Source organism: Anser brachyrhynchus (assembly GCF_964034855.1).
Source record: "Anser brachyrhynchus genome assembly, chromosome: 5".
In the NCBI taxonomy this organism is placed as follows: Eukaryota; Metazoa; Chordata; class Aves; order Anseriformes; family Anatidae; genus Anser; species Anser brachyrhynchus.
In genome coordinates, this window is record NC_137699.1 from 31,169,722 (window position 1) to 31,193,134 (window position 23,413).

Sequence of the window (23,413 nt, forward strand, 5' to 3'; positions counted from 1 at the left end):
TAAGTCACTGATATGAAAATACATTAAAGAATGTCCTGAATTGTGAGTGGAAGTGAGATAGTTTTAAAATCTGTTTTACATATCCTAATTTCTGCTAATGGAGATGTTAACTGTTCTCTGTTATCCCATTTGCTAAAGCAGTGAAGAGGAGAGCAGGACCGGTAACACTAATAACAGGTCAGAGTAGCAGCAGGAAAGGTACAAGCGGACAGCATCAGTTTAGGGAGCAGCAGATGGGCCATTGAAACCAGATCCACTGAAGTAATATGAATTTTTTAGGAAGTGGAAGCCCGGTGAGAGAAATGTGCTGCTATGGAGGATGGCCTGCAATAGTCCATTTACTGCTGTAGTAAAAAACACTTTGAGAGTAGAAAAAATGTAATAGGGCAAGTATCTGTAAAGTCAAAGTGTAACCTTGTTCACATGAGGCTACACCCTTCGTTTCTTAAGCATCCCTGCAGCCCGGAGCAATGGACAGCTCAGAATTAGGCAGGTGCTTTTCCTATGCAGTTTAGAAAGAGAGAAAGATGTTTAAGAATGGAAGCCACAGAAAACAAAGATGTTGAGTAAAAGAAATGTCAGAAATGCTAGAACTGGATGTAAATTTCTTGCTGTTACACTGTCCCAAGATCCTGCTATTTTTATACACTGTATGTGAGGATTAATATATAGGCACCTCAGAATTGGTGAAATGGTTGAGTATCTTCTGGACAAAAATAAGTATGTAAGGTATTTTCCGGGGCAGAAACTGTACCTTTCTCTGCATAATCTAGTCATAAATCTCTGCAGATTTTTTTCTCTCTCTCTTTTTTTTTTCCTCTTAGGTATCCTAGTTATTAAACAAGAAGAAGATGAAGAAGGAGGAGGAAACTGATGAGACTTTCGTTCTGGGTATTTAATTATTTAAGTATCTCCAGGTTGCTCAGCACATAGAACTTCGATATAAACGTTTGTTTTGAAGAAAATCTTTGGGCAATTTTTAGAAGACCAGCTTATCTCCACCGTCTCTCACCCAAAGAATTATTTACCAAAATTCAGGCACACCAATTTTGTCAAGCTTATGACATCTTCTGCAGAGACCAGTGGAGCTGAGTTTATCTGCTCTTTGGTTAGTAAGTAATCTTTACCTAAAATAATACCTAGCTATTCCTAATCCCTGATTAGTGGTGCTTGTTGTCCACTCTCGGGTTATAATACAACAATTTTAGCTTGTTAGGTGCAGCTGGCCAATGTTCGTTTGAAACACTGAGGCTAAACAATGTTGTGTTTTATAGATACATTACAGACTTCGTTACGTTTAATTTTCTCATGGGAATCCCTTAATATTTTAAGTATGTGAATTTGCCTTTTCATCCCCTTAACTATTATGCCAAATAGGCCCAGTAGTTGTGGATGTACGCACAAAAAAGGTATTGGGCTCATGATCTCGTTACTGGCCCTAAGTTTTGAACTGGGCTTCTTGCATTGGAACTTGTAGCTTTGTAGCTTAGAAGGCCACGTACAATGTGTATGTTTATTTATTTTAAAGAGGCAATGGGAGTTCTTTGCATGGTTTCAGTGAGACTAAAATGTCTGCTAGCTTTTCGTCTCTCATTAAGAAATTATTTTGATTGGAAAAATGTAGATTATTAGTCTACAGCTGGTTCCTAGTTTTGTTTTGGCTCACTGATGGACATAATCCTTCTCAGCTCTGGAATTTTCTTGTAACTTAGTAGGCTACTACTAACTCAAATAGTGAACAAAGACCTGGGCTTGAGATTTAAAATTCTGGTTTTGAGATACTCATTTGGTTTTTTTTTAAAGCACAGATGTAAGCAGTGAGTGGAATGTGTATGTAGTTACTGAGGAAGGTGAGATGAGATAGGAAGTGGGCGTTGGAAAATAAGTTTTGAAGACATATTAAATGTGCTATATTGCAGGCTAACCAGTTTTAATAAAGCCCCCTTATATGACAGGTAACTATTTTTTAGTGAAAAGTGCTAAAACAATGAAGACATACTTGATTGCACTGTTGGATGCCAAATGTTTTTACTCCCCTTTCCTCTCTTTAGAAAATAGATCAAGTGATCTAAATAGATTTTTTTTATATTTATTTATTTTTTTTAAGTTTTTCTTCTAATTCATGGCATCATCTTTGTTTAAATTAGAATGGCAAGAAGCATGCTTCCTGGTTTTAGAACAGGCATATAAGGGATGGAGGCAGAATGCCACTTTTAATTGTTTTGTTTGTGAAGGTATGGCAGGGGTTGATATCCTGGAAGTCATGGTCAGAGAGAAAACGATGGAATTGGCCTAGGCGACAGTGATACTGATCTCGAGCTCCAGGTATAATTTTAGTAGAAGATAGAAATTGATTAGCAATAGAATTTAGTGAAAAGTGTGAAGCAGAAGATAACAAGGAAATCAGCATTTAGTTTCAATATATTCTCTCTCATTGGTCTTTAAGTGTTAGAAGAATTTGTAAGCATTCCAAGTTAAGTTGGCAATTGCAGATAAGATTTGAGTTTGATTTAGAGCCATTTCTTAATAAAAGGCCAGAAGAGCAATGGCAAATGCTGTTGACATTCCTCATCCAGCAAAAACCATTTCTGGAGAGCAGCTCTGGCAAGCAGAAGCTGGTTCTTAGTTAACTTGATCACTGGATGTATTTTACAGATTTTGTACCCACATGTAATGATAAGGAGTCAACAACGATTTCACATTGTCCTCTTTTAGAGCTAGTCCATGAAGTTCACTAGCAACTACTCTTGGAAAAGTGGACGTGCTCTGAAAATACCTATCTTCTGGCACACGCAGCCTCTACTGACCACATCTTTTGTGTTAGGGTGATAGGGGATTGGTACGTGCTCTTGACTACTGTAATTAAAATGTGTTTATCCTGAGTCAGAGCTGGAGTGGAACAAAACCTGACTTCTGGATAATACTAACAAAAGGAAAAGTCAAATTCATGTATGTGTGTGGAGATATTTCCAGAATAGAATCATGGAGCTTGGCCAAGAAGCAATGCATTCAAACCTCTGTAACTAACTGTTTTTTGCTAGTATAATTTCTAATTATTGTATGTAGGGCTTAATTAGCTCCTCAAATGAAATGAGAGGATGGGGAGATAGAACATGGTCCAATGCCGTATAATCCTACTGGTTGATTTTTTTTAATATCTAAATATGATCTAAGTGTGTACATTTATGAAGGCAGTATTAGAAAGAGCAAAGACTCAGACTATTTTGGGGCAGTCTGAGAACAGAAGAGAAAGGTAAGTGTTCTATGTGGTGACAACTGGAACAAAGCACAGCTCCATTGTCAAGACTTGGGGGGTGAAAGAACAATTCCTGGCTCTTGTAGGTGACAAGGAAGGGCTGTAGGTAATCAGGCTGGCTCCTGTAAGTGACAAACAGAGGCTGTGTGTATGGTGATCAGTCCAACAGTAACTGGTGCAGGTGTTAGGTGGTGGAGCTGGGGGTATCATGTAGCCCACTGTCATCAGCTCTTTTAATGGATTAACAGCACAAATTCTCTAGCTCTTATTTTGGGCTGCAGTATAAATACCACACACACAAATCATTATTGAAGGAACAAGGCATCCAGAATCAGCACCATTGTAACAGCAGTAAGGTACGTTTACAAACTTTCCTCTATGGTTCACCCTTCATGCTGCATTATCTTAGCATATAAATTAAAACCCTTCTGAAGTTTCAGCTTAATGTTGCTGTGCCTGATGAATTGCGGTTACTGTCAAGAACAAAGCTAAACCCCATTAACTTTCTCCTCCAAAATAAGAAAAGTTTTCATAAATTTTTAAAAGTTGCACTTTAAAATTATGCACTGGATGTGGTGGAAGATGTACGCAGATGACAGAATTACAGCAGCAGATTTGCATACTAATGTTGCTGCTGCACTGTGTCATTTATAAGCTAACAGATGATCAGACTGCATGCCCCTGAGGCGTGGCTGAGTAGGATGTTGAAGGACTTGTCTTTCTGTATTATTCTTTGCGCTTCCATATCTCACCACATCCATTAAAGTCCTAAGCACATTATTAGTCATGGATGAAAAGAGCACCCATGTAAAACTTGCAAGCCATGTGGAATTCTGCTTTTCCCACTGAAATTATGGAGGATTAGCATCCACTTTATTCCTTAGAAAAATATCTAAAATTAAATTAGAGATAGGAAATAAGTATTTTACCTACTTGTTAGCACACTAATCTCTCTTCAAAGAGCCGATGTATGCGGTGATTATGTTGCGAATGGCTGGAAAGAGACCTGAGAACCAGCAAATGACTCAGGTTACACTAGAAGTAGACGCATCTAGAAAAATCTTCAAGCAAGAGAGCACTTTTAACATCTACTTTTGATTACCTTTTGTATACAGTAATTTTGTAGCATGACCAAACTGTTAAAATTGCTGTGTTTAAATTATTTAGGCCTATGTTTATAAATGATCTTCTGTGAAACTTGTTTAAAAATAATAGAATGTTATTTTATACAAAAAACTTTGGCTGTTGTGTAATGGAATAGTTCAACTTCTGGAAAGCTTTCAGAAATTAAATGTTGTTCTCATTAAAAACTTTCCTAGCTGCTCAGGGAGCAATTTAGTTTGTAAGTGCTGTCCCTTATTGCCTCTATATTTTAGAATAGAAAATAACTTAGACTTCAAAAGCATTGATATATTGTGATTGTTGTCATCTGATACATAAATATTTTTCGATCTTTTAAGAAAGACATTGGTTGTCAGATTTGTTCTTAGGTCCTAAGAAAAAATGTTTACTTTTATATAGGGAAAAAAGGCCATTTAATGTTAAATAAAGGGTAAGTCTTCACTTCAACACAAAATTGCTAATTCACTTTGAATTTAAGCTGTGAATAGCATTATACAATCAACTGCATCCAGCCAGGACAACTGCTCTGTAATAAACTTCTGTAACAGAAACTTTAGCCTTCAATAAGCAGCATTACGGAAATATAGTTTCAGAACTCAGCTATAAAAGAAAAAGCTTTCTACACTGCAGTCCACAGCAGTCTCAATAATGACAAGAATATCATCCTGCAACAACAGCTGTAATTCTATTAAAAAAAAAACACAAACAAACATATAGGGAATTACTGCAAAATTCCTCACAATGCCACTACCTCAAAATGCATTTAAGCTTGCTAATCAGTGAAGCACTTCATAAGGTCTTTTTATGCAGTTGAAATGACTTCTGTAAGCTTGCCCTTGGATCCACCAGTTAAAAAAGAAAACCAAACTGCCCAAGACGTGTGGCTTTTTGCATTATCCAAACTTAAGTTTACACGGCTTCACAGTTCTAGTACAAAGTAGTCAGCCTGAGACACTTTTGGCAGTTGGCTTTGGCAGTGAGGCCAACACATTGTCTTTGCCAACTACGCAAAATGCTACTTACTTCCCCAAATGCTATTGCTGATTAACATCCACATCTGCAGGAGTAAATTAAAGCAAGGGCTCTTACCCTGAGCTGAAAAAAAAAAAAAGTCTTCAGCTAAATCTTTCTTCTGTCAGCTTTGTCCGTCTTGGAACGTAAATTTGTCAGCATAAATGAACAACAAAAAAGTAATTATTTGCAGGAGAGCCACCTTTGGTTCTACCTGAAAGCTTGTAGGAAACCAGTCAGACATCGATACACATTTCTACAGTATGCTTAATGTAGCAAAACATTTGCAGCTTTTAAAGACTTCATGCCCCCAGGTGTCAGAAACAGTCAGCTAGTTATGGATGAACAGCCAACTACCAGAAGAGAAGGAACCTTTGCTTTGAAGGTGGAGGGAGGTATATCAATATTTAAAAACCCGCAGCAAGACATCCAACTGCCAGAAGAAATTGGATTAGTGCTGTATTACAAAATTCAAAAAAAAAAAAAAATCCAGGGTAACAGACAACTGCCTGTAAGACAGTATTCAATAACGTGTGTATATATGTGTATATATACACATATTAAATCTACCATTGGAAAATATGATACAACACAAATTACAAGTTGCCGTTGTTTCTACAACCAGCAGATTCAACTACTAAGCAGCAGGAAAGTGTTACCTCCTTTTCCAGCGGCTCCAGATTTACTTCAGTCCCTATTTTCTCTCCCACCCAACAGCCATTCAGGAATTCAAGATTTGATGCAGGCCCCAAGTACTGACTGACTTCATGCTGCCTTTGAAGTTGTTTCAGAAGCAGAATTCAGCTGTCCTTATTTGCAGCACAGAGGTGGACTGAGGAAGCATTCCTTGCATATTTCTAAGAACTCTTTCTAGACTCTTCCTGGCTTCTGATGTCTTCAGGGAAAATATTGAGAAACAGCCCTGAGGGGTGCTATGGAAAATACAGGGGTAAACGTGATCAGAGAGCACAAGAGCTAAAGGAACTCATAACAGAACCCACAACTGCTTCCTTTGCACAAATGCATCACCGCCAATACCCACCCCGAGCCCTGCAGCCACATCAACAAAAAAATTCAGTTGTGAAACTATTTTTTAAACCTCATTTAATAAAAGGTTTTTTAGATATATAGAGGATATTAAGTAAATAAGTTACATAGTACATTACAATCACATCAGCAAGATTTCCTTTAGTGTATTAATATTTTATAAAAAAAAGCACACAAAAAATAAATTCAGTCCGGTCTATCACAACTGTACAGCAACAGGTAACTATATTTATATATGTACATTTTTAACATGTAACAGTCTTTTAGAAGGTGCCCTAGGCAGCAAACACACAAAAGGAAGTGTCTGCTCGCTTGTTAAAATAAAAGTAATATACTTTATTATAAAGCATTTATACAGTAATTACAAAGGCTGACTGCTCCTGTACAGTACATGAAAGCTTTGACTACAAATTTAAAAACAACATAAAAAGAATGAACACAAAAAAAAGCTTGTATCAAATCTGAACTACGAGGGGAAAAATACATATGGAGAAGCTGCAAGAAACATTTTTTTAAAATATACAATTACATTTCTATAAAAATATATGCTGTTTTATAATCTTGAGAAGTTAAGGATCTTTCAGGCTCAGCTGTCGATGGAACCCTACTCTCTGAACAAAAAAACCCTTAGCTGCGGGTTCAAAGTTTGTCTCTTCCTAACACTTGCCATCGGAGAGACTGAGGGCAAGTAAAGCAGCTGAACCCAAGTCATAGAAACTCACCCCCACGAATATCAAACACGTTTTGCAGACACCACTTCTTTGTCTCTTTAAAGCTTTATAAACTTGCAGACATACATTAGAAGAAAAAACAGGGAGAAAGATTACGTGGGAAAACGTGGCTGAGAAGGAGGTTTCTGGCAGAGGTAATCATTGGACTAAAAGTGCCATTGTGTGAAAGCAGACAAGACTTCTATGGCTGTTGTCTTCCCCACTCGCATTTTTTTAAAATAGAAGACACGCATTAGGACTTTCCAAGTCCACTGCCCAAAAGAGAATTAAGCGGTACGTAATAGCTAAGTGAGAAAGGGCACTCTTTCTGGTTTAGCAAACACCTTTTTGGTACGTTGACTGTTAAGGTAAGTTTGCTGCAATACAAGAAATGACCTTAAGTATCAGGTTTGAGAAATGAGATGTGTTGTTAGCTAATTTGGACTTCGTGTTACATCACTAGTATGGGAGTAACAGAGGAGTTACCTTTAAGCTTCAGAACGTCCCTTTTGCCCAGTCCCACTGGGCCCCAGCTCTCAACACGCCAAGTCCTGCAGAGCCAGTTCTGGGGGCCTGCAGCTCATAGAGGTGAGTTCCCTATGACACCGCTACCTGGTCAGCAAAACCGCCCATGATTTTAAATGGAAAAACATCCAATAAATTAAGATGTAGAGTTGTTCTCCTTGCAGCTGGACTGCAAAACACCTGTAGCTATATCAGATACGTATCAGAAGTGCGTGCATGTATCTAGTAATTATATACACACGGTCTTACAAAACTGAGATGCTATCCCATGCAGAGCACAAACCTGAAAGGCTGAATCTATCTGTAAAGGGCAGACAACACAGACAGAAGGGCAAAAGCACATGACCAGGGCAAAATGTGACGGTAGACCTTCTATCGTGGCATCTCTGCAACACCCAAAGCTGGCATCAAGACTCAAACAGGTACTGGTTTGGAAATGCAGCCACCTGACTACTGGCTATATGACCACACGAAGCCTGGTCTTGCACTATAAAAGGCACAGATATCAGCACACATTTACAGACCTACAGTCTATGCATTTTCTGTTTGTTCCCATAGAAAAGACAGCTAATGCAAAGAGACACCTTCCTTGTTCAAACCTAGCTCGGTAAGGAAGCACACAGTGCCTTTTTCTAAATTAACAGCAAGAACAGAGAGAATGGAGATCTGTCAAAGTGCTTTTAAACAATGGAAAATAATTCACACAAAGCTTTAAAATGGACAAGTCATTAGAATATAAAACAAAAAAAAATCATAATTGGAACAACACAGCCTTAAATTACCACTGTGCTGCAGTAAAGAGCCACTCAAGTAATTTTCCCCACAAAGAAGAATACCAGAATTCAGTCCTGATCAGACAAATTCAATTCAAATGCTTTGTCTACAGTGACTGGGGAATTGTTTTTTATTTTGTATTTTTTGGAAACAACTCTGCCAACTTTTGATCTAATTCAGACACATGATCAATTCCAAACTGCTACTGTAAGCAAGTGGACAGCAGGTTTGGCTTTGTTTGTTTTTAAACAACACACTCAGAGGAGCATTTTTCCTTACTACCATGATAGAAAAGAGGTCTTCCAGTGGCTACTAGCAATATGTAAGCATGTTCAAAAGCATTTCCAGATCAAGCATTTGTTGCCACTCACTTGGAATACTTAAGCAATTTTGGTCAGCCATGCTAACCCATAATTTTTAGTGGCCATCCTCAGAAAAAGCCCTTTTCTGATTTTCTTCCAGTAATAGACCTCCCTGTATCTAATCTTCCTGTTCTACTCGTCAGAAACAAGACGCAGAACTAGCCATTACGTTTGTCCCTATAGGAACAGGCTCTTCTCTCCTTGCCCCTCTCAAAGGATTTAATATTAATTGATTCTGCACTGTTTTAGCAAGGATAGTGAAAGCATTTTCCTAAGACAGTTTGATTAGCCTTATTTTAGTTCTCAGGTTTAGGCAGATCTCTCCAATCTAAACAATCTCCATTTTTGCCCTGTACCAGTTCTACCTCTATCTCCATTTCTTTGTTCTGCGTCTCTAAGCCTTCCCAGTCCCTTAAGTAAGTGTGCACCATGCTACCGCCGAGACTGGTGCTCCGGGGAGATGCGTTCATTACAACAGCATAACAACATCTACATTATTTTACATCCTTTTTAGCTATACTCACCAGCCCTGCTGAACAGTTGCCCTGCCTTGCAGTTCTCAGGATCTGGGAACCACTGGCAACTTCCCAGAGACATACTTCAGGACTTTAATTGCATCGTTGCTTTTTACTGGAATGAATCCCAGCACTACAAGTGAGCTGTGAGTTCCAGCTGGTTCACCTACTGTCTGTCCTGGCACAGTGTGCTACAGCTTCTGTTCTCTCTAAGGGCCCTAGGATAATTTAATGGTAGATGAGTCTTTTCTCCAATTTACATGAAGAAAAAGATAATAACACTGAGATTCTTAATGGGAAGACTGATATGCTTAAGCTTCTCTTTAAAGATTTGTAGCTTTCAGTTCTCTGCAGTTTTTGAATGGATTTTAATAGTTTCTGACATGCCATCTGCTTCCGCAGTCTTGTCAACAAGACCCATACGTGCAGGAACACAGAACAGCCATCCAAATGCCAAAAGGGATGCCCAATCGTGTTAGGGATGAAAAATACAGTGTTGGCAGACACTTGCAGGCAAAAGTGTCAACACCGAAAAAAGTGCAGTCCTTAATGATAACGCTACTCAATTTAAGAGTAGTAACTGTTTCTACCAAGAAAAAAAAGTCTATGCAAAAGCATATACGTGTCAAAGAAAACGTGGCGCAATACACAGCCTTGCCGACTTGGGCAGTGAAGTAATCATGGTTGCATGAAGTTACGTGGGGCAGGAAAAGAAGGTGGCATGCTGGAATCAGATCCATTTTCCATGGATAACTTGACAAGTATATATTACCTGGAATTCATTTGGCAGCTTGAAGGGCCGAATTTTAAGGAAATCGGCCAGTTGGGAACAGCTGTAGTTCACATGCAGTAAACCCACCTAGGATCCCTGCTTGGTGCTGCAGGAGCGATCAGCTTCTTCGAAACTGCACCATGAGAGCAGCACACGTGTGGTACAGCACACTGCTGGCACCCAGGGGACGGAGGAATCGGGGCTGGCTGGTCTGAGGGAACAAGCTGGGCAGCCAGAGTACTGGGCTGGGGCTGACGGGCCATGAGGAGCAAGGAAGAGATCTGATTCTTTACATCATTATGAAATAATGATAAACGTGGGCTACAAAGATGCCCAGAACAATCCTGTGCAAATCTAACGTGTCACCTGGACTACTTCTGCATCATCTTAACTCTCCTTTACCAGCAGGTTTTGGTGGCTAGACGTTTTTTGGCTATTAGCATATGTCAGTTCTGAAGGAAAGGTCAGCACATCAGCAAGCCGAGGGGTCACAGAGGGACAACCCAGCAGGTACAGCTGTCCAGCCACTCGTGGAAATAAGCAAAAAGCTCCCACTGCACACACAGCCACACACTGACAGGAAGTTCTGTAAAACTAGGGCTCCACCTAATACAAGCTCTCAATGATGGCAATTTCAAGGAATAAGCGAGTGCTGCCACAAGAAAGAAACAGACGTGTTGAGAGGTAAGAGCCACTCGCTGAGGGATTTAAGGAGCTTGATAGAGATCAGAGTCCATTCCTCCCATCTCTGGGGTGCACACAGTCCGACACACATACAAGGTCCTGGTTCATTTTCACTAAACAAGCTTGCTTCCCTACAACCAATGTCAAAAACAGCAGTTTTCATTTCAAATTGCACTTGTGAAGCCCAGACTATTTTCCAATAAGTTAATCAAAGGCTGACTATTTCATTTTCCATGATGAGACAACCCGCAAGGCCTGTGGCTACTCTAATCCCACAGGATATCCTTACATCTATTGCTGCATTCGTAACAGCATAAAAACAAAAGCACCTCATGTTCCTTTGAAAAGTAAATCCTCCTCTCAAAAGGAAGAAGCGTGTCTTGCTCACCCCACTTTTCATTTTTGTGAAGCAGAGGCCGAAAGTGCAAGCCATCTTTCCACAAAACTTGTTGGCAGCCTGAATAAATGCTCAGAAAGAAAGGCAGGATAGTGTAACAGGAAGAACAACTTGCTAAGAAAGAAAACATCTAGAAATCACCAGTGTCACAGTAAGTGGATACAGTTAGCTCAGAGCAGAGCATCATTTTCTTGCTCTGGTCTGGAAAGCGTTATATCCAAGAGTCCCGTTATCATGATTCCTGACAAAGCACAAGAAGAAAGGTCTGATTGACCTGAGAGAGAACTTACTTCCACTGCAGGTGACATTGTTCTGTTATGTACCTTAGGTATGATTATAAATAGAAATCTTGTTTAAAAAAAAATCCAAGTTGAAACAAATCTTTTTGTCCACCATTCTGGCTTGGTCAGTACTGGCAAGGCAAAATGGAACATGTGGCATGAGGAAACTGCAGCACTGAAACTGATGGTTCAGGTAAGAAAAGTGCAAGCAAAATAGTGAAATCATTGAGGGGGAGATGGGTCCAGCTTTGCTACTCCCTCCACTTCGGGCCTGCTGCTATATTTCTCCGTCCTCATCCGAGCTCCCGCTGCTACTTCCACTGCTGTTGCTCCCAGTCTCGCTGCTCTCTTCCTGCTGGGCCTCGCTGTGGGCTGCTGCTGCTGCCGCTGCTGCCACTGCTGCCTCTCTCTCTTGCTGCTTCAGTGCGGCTGCTTTCTTCTCCTGCTCTGCGTGGCTCTTCATGTGAGCACTGCGGCTCTTCACCTTGTAGAACACCCTGAGGAAACACGTACGTTAGCGCTGGTCTCTTACAGCCTCCTCCTTCAGGAATTCTCCCAAAGAGTTTTCTACAGCTCCAGCCTCAAGTTTGTGAGCTTTGGCACAGGAACCCACCCTGGCATGGCAACAAAGCCTTACAGCAAACACCGCTTCCAACTGGATGAAGTGATAGCAGGAGGTCCTGAGCACCCTCAAACCACTCGCTTTGTTTCTTAATACACCTGCAGCTCCTACATTTTCTAAATTCAGGGGGGCAGTGCTGGTACTGAAGCACGCACATGCTGCTTAACACAACATGGACCTGCTTTTTAGGTGTTCCCCCTATGCTGCAAAAATACAATAAAGAGGTGAACAAAGGCCAATTGCCACTTCTAACACTCGTCCACACAGCTATAAACACGTGAGCTTTTATCTCTCAGCTCTGCACTTCCACAATCTTTCTCACCATTAACTACTTGAATTTGGCACCAAATGTTACAAGACAGGTTTAGACACCATTATGACTCCTTGCCTGCTTCTCCTCTGCGGGTGACTAGGACCAAATCTTAACTGCCTGCCTTCTCTCTCACAGCTCTGCCCTTTCCAGTGCCACACGCTCCCTGAGGACACAGAGACAGGGTAACTTGGCAGGGCCAAGTAAGCACCAGCCACAGCAGGAACTTGTCAACAGCTCTGGTGATTTAACTAGATGGAGATCTCATTTTCTTGCCATCCCCTAGCTTTGTGTCTTTCTTAAATAAAAGCACAACCACTGGTATTCCAAAACTCACTATTGTTTTAAGAATAAGCAGTTTACGTAGTGAACTGAATTTTCTTGGCATTTATGAATCTGTTGGCAACAAGCCTACAAGAACTACTAGAACCTTGTAAGGAAAAACAAATGCATTTTATGGACACAAAAGATGGCTACAAGTTTAACCAGATGAACTGTATAACCACTAGCCTAACATCTGCTGCTGTAACAATGGTAGTGTTCTGTATTTCTCTCTCTGTTCATGAGTAAATTTCTTAATATGTGAGCTAGTAAATATACAGAAATCAATTCATACATAAATGTAAATGTTAGAGGGGCAATAAAGCAGCTGTTTGAAAGTGCAGTTTAACACCAAATACCACACACAGTTGAAATGCAGGTGGTGTCTCCTTCCTTTGAAGAAAAATAGCAGAAGGTAATTATCCAAGTAGCACTATCTTAATATCAATATACCTCTGACATGAAAGACGCCTCAAAGCTGCAAGTTATAAAAAACAACGTAACCTTCCTTAATCTGTGACATTCGTTAGGGTAATAAAATCATTAAAATTACTGTCAGTCTCTCTGGCCTAAACAGACAGAAAGCAAGCTCATTTGAGAACAAGCTTCCATGGGAAATGCCCTATTGTAATTCGGTGACTATTGCTGGAAGCTAAGTTGCTCTTACCTGCCACATTTTTTACATGGAAATGTGTTTTCTGTGTTCTGAGTTTTACTGGTAGCATCTGATTTTATCTTCTGTTTTCGCCGCCTCCTCTGCACTGGAACAGTAATAGGCTTTCGAGGCTTCATGGTTGTCTCCCTTGGCTTCCTTCCAATTCTGCCTGTGGCAGTTACTTCTTGACTCCTTATATTGGCATCGCTGGCCTTCAGAGAGAGGGAAAGGTAAGGCAAACAAACTTAAATTCACTTCTTACCATGGTCCTATGTGTACATCAACCAAAATAACTGTATGGGGTTTCCTCGCCTTACCCATCCCAGTTCTTCCACAACAGCACAGTCTTGTTGCCAGTAATACTCTAAGCTACCTCAGCCCAGTCCCTTGCTCTGGGAGGAGTTAGAGGTAGAAACATTTACATCTGAAATTGGTATTTTCTAAACTACTTGTAGAGTGAGTGTGGGGTAGGACGTACAATATGCACAATGCAGTACTTACTGTTACACCAGCTTGTAGTGTCTCTGCATCTTTGAGGGGAAGTGTGCTCTTCTTTCCGTTATCCAACCCTTCATCTCCCTCCTCTTCCTCCTCTTCTTCCTCTTCCGCGTGTCCCTGTTCTTCACTGTAAATGTCCCTTCTGAGAGGAAGAACACGTGCAAACCTATGGGAACTCTTCACCAGAAGATAAAGAAACTGTTAATTTTGGTGTCTGCAAGTAAATGTTATGTGACACAGGACACAAGCTTATTTATGAGTCTTTACCCCTCCACACTGGCCAGACTGTGTCTGCTCTTGATTTTACTAGCAAACAAGACAACACATAAAATAAGACTTAGCACCATAGCTCAAGAGAAGAGATATATTTAGGAAATTACCTTGATGTCAACTTCAGCTTCATCTCTCACAGATTTTTCATTAGCACCATCAATGTCCCCAAAGATTAAGGTCCCATTCCGACCAATTTTCACTTGTTTCTTATACGTGTAGTAGAATTCTACACACTGAGCCACTGTCTTGGTTTTTATCTGGTGTTTAAGAAAAATACATCCAATGGATTAATTGATTTTAAAAAAGGTTTATGAATAATAAAGGTGCAGTAAATACACTTTGTATTTTTTTCCCCCAGAAGCTTCTACTCCACTACAACTGCTGTTAAAGCCTTCTTTTCCATGTTATCTTCTCCTGTGTGCCCCATCCCACAGCCCATCCCCTACTGCCACTGTTACTCACTTTGATAACTACAGGACCAAATTCCCAAAGAAAAGCTGGTCAATGTAAAGGTGACAGAACCTGGCACTTTGTAAGCTTAATGCACCTTTTAGCCTCTGAAACATTCCAATTGAGCTGTCAGGCTTGAGAGCAGCTTTTCAGTTTCATGGGGGAGCTTTATTTTACAGTAGCACTTAGAGAAGAGCAGAGCAGAATACCGTTCCAAAAATGGAAAGGAAGGTTTGCAGCACTTTCCCATTTTGGCCACATGCATTTCATGCACGTATGGTGACAGAAAACTATCAGTACAGACAGACCTATGGCCATCTATATATTCTCTATCAGTGATTTTATTTTTATTTTTTAAGTTTGGGAGTATATTCTTTCTGTGCTTTTGCAACTTAAATGCATTTTGGTTATTTATTCAGAGGAAATATACATGCAATTCCCAATTCTGCACTCTAACTCCCTCAAGTGCTTTTCTCCCACTGAAGTGGCATGCCTCATGAAAATAAACAGGAGTGGTTGCTTTTACTATCATAGTCACAGAAAACTGGGAACAAAAGGATGCATCATTCACATATCCTTCTTTGGTTCTTTTCATCAGCAACAAGGATGTGTTTCTATTTAGTTTTATAAGCAAGCCATTTAAGCCGTCCTGGAACATTACCAGCACTCTATAAATATGCCCTGTGGAAGTGATATCTGCACTGCATGGACTAATGGAAGTAATGCAGTAAGTACAAGGGCTGAGTAAACAACAACAGCAAAACAAATACTATTGTTCTGGCTATTTCTAGTGAGATTTTATGCTTTGCAGGATAAAATTTCTCTAAAATCTTCTCAGTGCAGGTCTCAATGCTCAATACTGATGTTTGAGAAAAATCAAGTTTGAACTTCCTGTATTAAACATTTGAACATAAGAACATACCACTGACATCAAAAAAAAAGCATAAAAAAGTAACTTACAAGCTTTTGGACCAAGAAAAAGTCTTTCTTGTAGATTGCAATGCCTTTGTTGAAAAGTTTCTTTTCAGCAACTTTCCAATTGTCTGATCCTGTAGATAAAAAAAAAAGTTATAACTGAAGCCCTTGCGATTCCAAATGTTAACTCTTTTATGTACTTTTCCTTCAAGTTCCCGTTAAATAAAACCAATGCACACATACAAGGGTACAGTCTCACTGTATACCTAATCCTGCATAACTGCAGGCTGCTGTTAACCTGTTCCTTACTGCTCCACTTTGGCCCTGCTCTCATTCCTTCCTTCGTTAGATGTACTAGTACTCATCGCCACACGTTAACTCAGTTCAGCTTGCTAAAACCAGCTGATTAGAAGAGCTAAAATGTGTTCCAACAAAACAGTAAACTTAACGGGCATTTTTTGGTGGCCCAGTCATCAGATTTGATAAAAGGAAAGTGTTAGGGCAGGAGAACAGAATCTTCTCTTTCAGCAGCAATCCACAATAATACTAGATCAGGTGTAACACCAAACTGTACCTGAAGATCTATTACGTCCCAAATATGCTTACTATTCTAGTGCCCTTGTGTATAATAATAAAAACATTCCAGAATCTTCTCCTATCTCATAGATACTACCCAAGCAACAGCATTATAGTAGTAGTGTGTAATAATAAAGAAATGCAATTTCTATGCTTTATGGCAGCTGCTATTAGATGTCACTCTACTACCTTGCATCAGGTCTCTCAGGTGACTAGGGTCACTCTAGATCATTGAAGTTAGCTAGTACCATACAGCTTAATATTTCCTAATTAGGAACAACACTACAAAGTCAGTCTACAGCATTTACATTTTGCAGAAATAATGTCCATCAACAGTTGGCCAAGCTCTTCATCTCTTAGCGTTATTCAGCAAGCTTGAAAACTCTTCCTACAGAACCCCTCTTAACTCTACCACCTAGAAATCCGTGGCAGAGAGTCTGTGGTTCTGAGGCTACCAGTCTTTCCTTTATCTACTAGCTGTCTTTCTGCATTTTTTCTGGCTTAGTACAAGGGATCAGATTCCTTTATCCCAATAAAGGAAACCAGAATACACATATGCATATTCTGAGAGATGCAGTTTCTTATATTGTGTTATAAGTGTCATGTTTTGCATAGGCAAAATTCCTGGCAAGCCATCATCTGATTTACTAGAGAGAAGTGTGGCCTTTAACTCTTATTGTAGTGTTACAGAGTTCCCTAGAAGAACAGAAAATGATGAAAGAATTCCCATACGTCAGACAAGCAGCATAAAGTTAATCAGGTTAGCAAACCTGTGTAGTGATAATCTGCCAGAGGATGGGTAGGTGATCGTACTGGCCTCTTCAATAGCAGCTTGGTCAAAGCTCCCTAAAATAAACACAAATAAATTAATATTTGGTGTATTGAAAGCAAAGATCAGGTGATTGTTAATCCCCTCCTTTCTAGTAAGCTAACTGAAAAGAAGCTCTTTCCCATAGCACAATTAACACCTGGGATGTGGAATGGGATACAACTTTAAAATCACATTCTTGACTGTCCACTAAGTTTTGGCTACCCCTGGCAAGTGGTAAGCCTCTCAGCACCTCTTCACAACTCTGAATTGACGCTTTCCAACCCCATCACCAGGGTGATGGGAGAGAGTTAATTCCATAGACAGAGACCAGGCAGCAGTTTCCGCTCCTTTACTGAAAGTCTAAGTTACATATTTTCATCCAAAAACCCTGTCCTAAATGATGTCTGTCAAATATCCAAGTCATTTTGATCTTAACTCAATATTTCGAAACAAAACACAGTTGTCATGTGACTGAAAGATTCTACACACACACACACAAAAAAATCTTCTCAATCTGCTTTTTACCCTGCTTTTAAACTGCAACTACTTCCGAAGTTAGCAGAAGAAAAGAACGGAGCCATGGTTCCACCGCAAGCAGTTTAAACCACCTCAGCCATGAGCTCTGGCTGCAAGGGGCAGCCCTTCTCCTCCCTAAGGTCAGCGACAGCACTCACAATGGAGGGCTGGTTCTGTGAACCTTTCCGGAAGAAAACTAACATAGGAAAAAACGTTTTTAATTTCTTCCTCTTTTACAACGCAGGTCAGTACAGAGTCTCACAAATGCCAGTGCTGGCACAGTACAGGGCAACCAATAAGCAGCCAGGCAAAAGGGTGGGCTACACCGTCTGACCACGGCACTGATTTATGCCAGGTTAAGTCAATCACAGAACTCTAAAAGGCTGATGATCCTGTGCTGAGTGCTATGCTCTGTTCTTTGATAGTACCTCCCAGGAGTGTCAAAGGGCGTTAATAACTGTGTGTCTTATCTTACAACACTGGTACAGAATTAGTGAGCACAGCCACTTTATAGACATGCACAGAGAACTTACATGGATTTGTCAAAAGTAAGAGGAGCAAAACACTACATTTTAAGTCTCAGCTTCAGCCCCAGCCTCTTATTTTTAAAAAGCCAACTACGTCAAAGTTTGAAATACGCACAAGGAGTCAGCACGGCAGAGCACACCCGGCAGAGGACTTTATGGACGGCAACATCTCCAAAGGACACTAAACAGTGTGAGCTAGATGCATAGGAAGGAGTTTGCAAGGCTTTCCTTTCATCAAATAACAGGCTATCTGGCCTTCAGTAAAATCTTTCATTAACATCAAGGCGAAAAGCTGGGAACACTCACCAGAATGCTTCCCTTTGCTTCATGTAAGAAATGCAGCGCCAGCTCCTGGTTGGTTCCAGCCCCAGGAAAAATGCTCGAACAGGCAGCAGCTAGCAGGTTTTCCACTATTTCCACAGAGATACCAAACATATTCGGATTAGAATATTAAAATGCAGTTTCCTATAGGATTCACATGATTAACTAGCCCTTCTGAAGCAGAATTAGACATAACAGATGCTAAAGCTGACATGCTGAATGTCACTGCAAATGTATCTGGGTCAAATTTGGACACTAGAATTTATTAGACTACAAGGTCACATAGCACAGTGCTGCATCCAGCGCTATTTACACATGGAGTTTCTTGCTAATCTCCTCTTTTCCCTCCTGTAATGTCTTCCCATCTCCATTCACCTCAGAGATTTCCTGAATCCCCCCTCTATTAGCTTATGATCTTTACAAAGTTTCCATTTCATAACACCCTTTTTTCTCTTTACTCAGAAAGATTTCTTCCAGGCCTGCCCACTTCCTCTTTGCTTCAGCAAAAGAAGCATTTGTACATGCCACAGCCTATGTGCACCAACAGCAGACAGCTCCTCAATTTGCTGCTAGCTGCTACAGCTCCTGTTTCCTCATCCTGACTTCCATCTACAGCTTGATTTTTCCAAATATTATCATGTTTAGAACATCTCTTGAAAATATAGAACTTGACTGCATGTGGCATTCAAATGTTAACAAAGACAAGGAAGCCTTGCTGAGCTCAAGGCTGCTCCCTCCTTGCCTGACCAGGCCCTCTTTTATCTAAAAAAATCCTATTAACCTCCCTGCCGCCACACACAACCCCCAAAACCAAGTTTTACTCCATTTAAATATGGAGTATTCAATACTATTTAAATATGCCACGTGACCTGCAGCTCTAAGACATTTTAAATTATGCCTGTAGTAGATGCATGGTTACCCCCACTAAAGCTGTGGCATTCAGTCCTACTGACCAGCCTTCCACATTCTTACCATTCTCTTGGGTGACTTTGTTGGTTTCCAGGTCACCCCATGGCTGCCACACCAGCTCTGCTTTATGTTCATCAACTGCTGCCAGAGATCTATCTTGGAGCGATGGGATTTCTGCTTGGAAGCGAGTTCCTACATTTATACGCCTGCAGAAAAAGTAACAAGTCATGGTCAGGCAACCTCTACAATATCCAGACATCCTTCATGTCTGCTAAAAGCAACAATTATGAAGAAACTGAAATGCAGCAGGCTGTGGCATATAATAACAAGAACAGCTTTCAGGTGTTGTCGGTTACATTAACCGGTATGACTCGAAAGGTGAGAGGTTTTACGGCCTTTACCAGTTTCCATTGTCTTATCGATCAACAATGCTTGGAATCATATTTAAATAAGGATCTAATAACTGCTTAAAAAACTTCCATCCAGTAGGTGATGAGGAGATGACATTCAGTCATGGCAAATGTAGCATGAGAGCTTTAGACAGGCCACCATATACTGTCTGTCATTTTCCCCAAAACATTATCTCCAGTTTGTATCAAAGGTAAAGTGATAGGGACGTTATATGTCTCATGGCATGGTATGGGCTCGGGAGAACTAAGACAGCTGAAAATGTCCTCCCTCTGATGCCAATGGTTTTAACTGTTTCAGGATGTCTCAGAAAACAGACTCAACAAAATAAATAAACACCGCTTCTCAAAGGTTATTTGATTTCAAACATACTAAAAGTGGAAGGGGCACGGAGAACGAAGAACCCCAGGAAGAACTCGGTTTTGTTGTGAGCGTTTCACAGGTACAGAAGTCTATTAAACCTGTAACACTCCATAGTTTTCCACTTCTTCCTTCACCTTTCTTGATTATCTTGTTGGACAGAAATAGCATGATATTGACTATCTTGTTAGGCAGATATAGCACAACAGCAAAATAGAAAACAAGAGATTTCATGCAAGACTGAGAAGCCCTTGCTAAAAAAAATACAAAGCAAAACTAAAAACGCTTGCAGATTCTCATTTCAGCACTGTGAGGGACTGCAGAATGATGTTAGTGTGGAGTCTGCTGCTCACTGCAATTAGTCTCACCTATCGTTACAGCATGCAGTTTCACGGCGGTGGAAGAGGTTCTAGACACTGACCCCCCCCCCCCAGAAGGCATGACTGACAGCAACGGACACTTTGCTGTCAACTGGAAACAGATACAAAGGCTGTTAATGTTTGGGGAAATATGGGAGGTTTTATGTCCCAAGACAGACTCCTCTGTCCTCACTTGTGAGACGGAGGGAGGTAGCTGGACGAATTGGAAAAAAAGAACGTGGGCTTGAAGAGATACCTCAGCAATTGCCTTTTATCTTCAAACTAAACTTCCAATATGGTAGCCCTAGGCTGGAAGAGCCTAAGAGTTAGACCTGGCACTTGCAATGTCCAAATAAAAACAGATTTTCATTGCAAGAGCTCATCAGTTATCAAGTAACCTGATCTAATTTGTCTCGCTCCAAACAAGGGCTTGGACCAGATGACCTCCCAAGGTTCATTCAAGCTAAGTTATTTCAGGATTCCTTTAACAAGGAAGCCCAGATTTCAGCATGGCAAAAGCTTTCCTGTAAGCACTGACAGTGCTCCTGGGGTGCCCTGTGGTATGGTTAAGTGTGGCAACATCCAGAACTGAGGCTGTCAACTGGGAAGGCAACTCCCAGACGATGCACCACAGCAGCACTTGCGGCTGGCTAGCTGAGAAGTGACTGAGGCTTGAAAGCAACTGAACTCAAGACCTGTGAAACACAGATCTGTGACACTAGCTGCCTATTAAGCTACTTCACAAATAGAAGAATTAAGCTTCATTAGCACATTTCCTATTCTGAATCTCTGCAATGCAATGACCTTTTGAGAAGCATTAGCAGAAGGTCTGGCAAAGAACAAGCAATTAAGAACACAATATATGGCAATCACAACTTATAGTCAATTTCTGACAAAGTCAAGAATACAAACTAATGGATCAAATTAAATATTTCTTTTCTAAAAAAAAAAATAATAAAAAATGTGTTTCCTGCCATCTTTTGTTGATAGAAGATATGCCCACATAACAGACCACAACAGTGTTGCACAAATTAGCATTAAAGCAGCAAACTAATTACTCTGACAACACAGAATGTCAATAGTCTTAATTCATCTTGGTTAAAATCCAAAGTTAACTAACCTGCACAAGCATCTGTTCAGTAAGCCTAAGATGATAGCAAGATGGATGGCTCTTTGCACATAACCCCCTTTTGGCAACAGAAAATGAACCTTCATTACTAAGTCACCATAGTTGGAATTTTCTAGTGACATATTTGAAAATTCTCATCAATGACTGAGTCTTTAGCAAACATTACGCCATTGACTTCAGTAATTTAAACCAACAGACACAACAACCGAAGTCAATTGCACCATGCAGAGTTCAAAGATCAAGACCTGGTATGAAAAAAAGATCTGTTCAAGAAGAGGCTCACCTGGAACTATGTGAAATGAATGAACAACAAAAAGACAAATTAAACCATTGTCAAAGACAGATTAAAACTAACAAATGGGCTTCTTTATTTCCATGAATGGGCTTGAACAAGTGCTGGTGCAATAGAGGATACAGGAGCAGAAAAACAGTGATTTATATCTGGATTGTCATGGAACCAGAGACTGGTCCTGGAAGGAATCTGCAAAGGTGACAAGAATAATCTTGGTTCATTCACAACTGCAGTAGTTTTCAGTTGGTTCAGGGCTGTCTGTTGCCAAAAGTGTACAAAACCTTAACATCAAACAAGAAGGCAGAATGGGGGAAGGGGAGGAAGTCCTATAAATTTACAGCAAATGCTCCAGTTAATCTTTAAACATGGCAATTTGGGAAGAAAAGTAAAAGAGGCCTGTTATTTATTTGGGGACTGTGAATTAAATATTTCAAATGTTAACAGGATATGCTGCAGAGTTAGAGCTGAGATTCCTTCCTGGCTGCAGAGAGTCAGGAATGCAGAGCCACATGGGTGTTGTCATGCCATGCATCTCCATGAATAGATTTTGCAAGAGTTCATTAATATAGACGTAACACTGAATTGGAACTACTTTGCTGTAGTTCTACAGCCCTTAACTGTGGCTGATAACCTTCCCAGAGGGTTTACAAAGGCTGTGCAGGGACACTTGCTACACTGCTTTTCCTGACAGGTTTAGCAAGACTGGCACCAAACCTAAGCTCCTAACTCCAGCTTCAGTGTCTCCAAATTGTGTTCTCTAGTGCTGCTGGGTCCTCATATGTCTGAGCTTTCCCTGCACACAACCAACTAAAAAGTTTAATTAGGCTTATTAGTTCAGGCTACATGCTGCATGCAAGTGGCTACAGTGCTTTCAGTCTGCGTCAGCTCACAAGGGAGCAAAGCCACGTTCACAGTTGCACTGAAGCTAACACACCACATGGATAACCTGCAACCTGACCAGTGCATATGAAATCTAACTACATTTGTCCACACTCTGTTTTGGCCTTCCTCTACAGGAGTATTATTCTTCTCACTCTAAAACAAGTAGCATACAAAGGAGTGTTCCTATACAACAACACAAGACACTCACCTTTAGATAACCAATGCTATTTCAGCCCAAAGACAGATCCGTAGTAATAGAAAGTAGGTAAAATCACCAGAATTAAAAGGTGCACTTGCCCAAACAAGTGTCATTTATCGCACAGAGTCATTTTAAATAAGACAATTTATATTCTGAGTCACTAATAGGAATACTTTTAATGTTTCTAAGAGATATTAAACTGTACAGAAAGCAGCTTGAAGGTTTAGCAGCAGGAAGAGAAGCAGGTTTACTACCAAGCTAAGACTCTGTTGGGTACTTACGGTTCAATGCTGACCGGCGTGGCTTCTCCCACTACTGTGAGAACAGGAGGGGTAACTTCTGAACTATCTGCAAGGCAAAGAAAGAACTGCTCAGACTGATCATCTTCACATTTGAGATATATTCTTCACACAGCTTGTAAATCTATCTGAGGTATCCACCTCTTAAAACAGGTACCCATATGCTAAAGGAGTTTAAGATGTCCAAGAACTCAGCTTCTAGTCAACATCTACATCTTAGTAATAACAATGTATCTGGTCAACATAATGACGGTCTATTATAGAAGAGGAACTGACTTTTCCATTCCTGATAACGTCAGTAGGGGGTGTCAGAGATTACTTGTGA

General features: G+C 40.3%; 2 protein-coding genes across 14 annotated transcripts in view; one reads left to right on the top strand and one right to left on the bottom strand.

Moving 5' to 3' along the window:
- The window catches only part of LOC308196673 (dynein axonemal light chain 1-like), a gene marked incomplete at its 5' end in the record, with an annotated part of 24,431 nt that extends 19,608 nt beyond the window's left edge, over nt 1-4,823 (top strand). For both annotated transcript variants that reach the window (XM_080596066.1, XM_080596065.1), the window contains one exon: nt 825-4,823. In XM_080596066.1, coding sequence (XP_080452192.1) covers nt 825-874 — 50 coding nt within the window. In that variant the 3' untranslated portion in view covers nt 875-4,823. The remainder of the gene's footprint in view (nt 1-824) is intronic.
- A 1,775-nt stretch (nt 4,824-6,598) lies between these two features.
- The window catches only part of MIDEAS (mitotic deacetylase associated SANT domain protein), an 81,096-nt gene continuing 64,281 nt past the window's right edge, over nt 6,599-23,413 (bottom strand). For all 12 annotated transcript variants that reach the window (XM_080595981.1, XM_080595983.1, XM_080595980.1 and 9 more), the window contains 9 exons: nt 23,071-23,137; nt 19,224-19,366; nt 18,237-18,340; nt 16,847-16,922; nt 15,546-15,634; nt 14,243-14,392; nt 13,866-14,039; nt 13,377-13,576; nt 6,599-11,953 (listed from right to left, as the gene is read on the bottom strand). In XM_080595981.1, the coding sequence (XP_080452107.1) occupies nt 11,734-11,953; nt 13,377-13,576; nt 13,866-14,039; nt 14,243-14,392; nt 15,546-15,634; nt 16,847-16,922; nt 18,237-18,340; nt 19,224-19,366; nt 23,071-23,137 (1,223 nt within the window). In that variant the 3' untranslated portion in view covers nt 6,599-11,733. The remainder of the gene's footprint in view (nt 11,954-13,376; nt 13,577-13,865; nt 14,040-14,242; nt 14,393-15,545; nt 15,635-16,846; nt 16,923-18,236; nt 18,341-19,223; nt 19,367-23,070; nt 23,138-23,413) is intronic.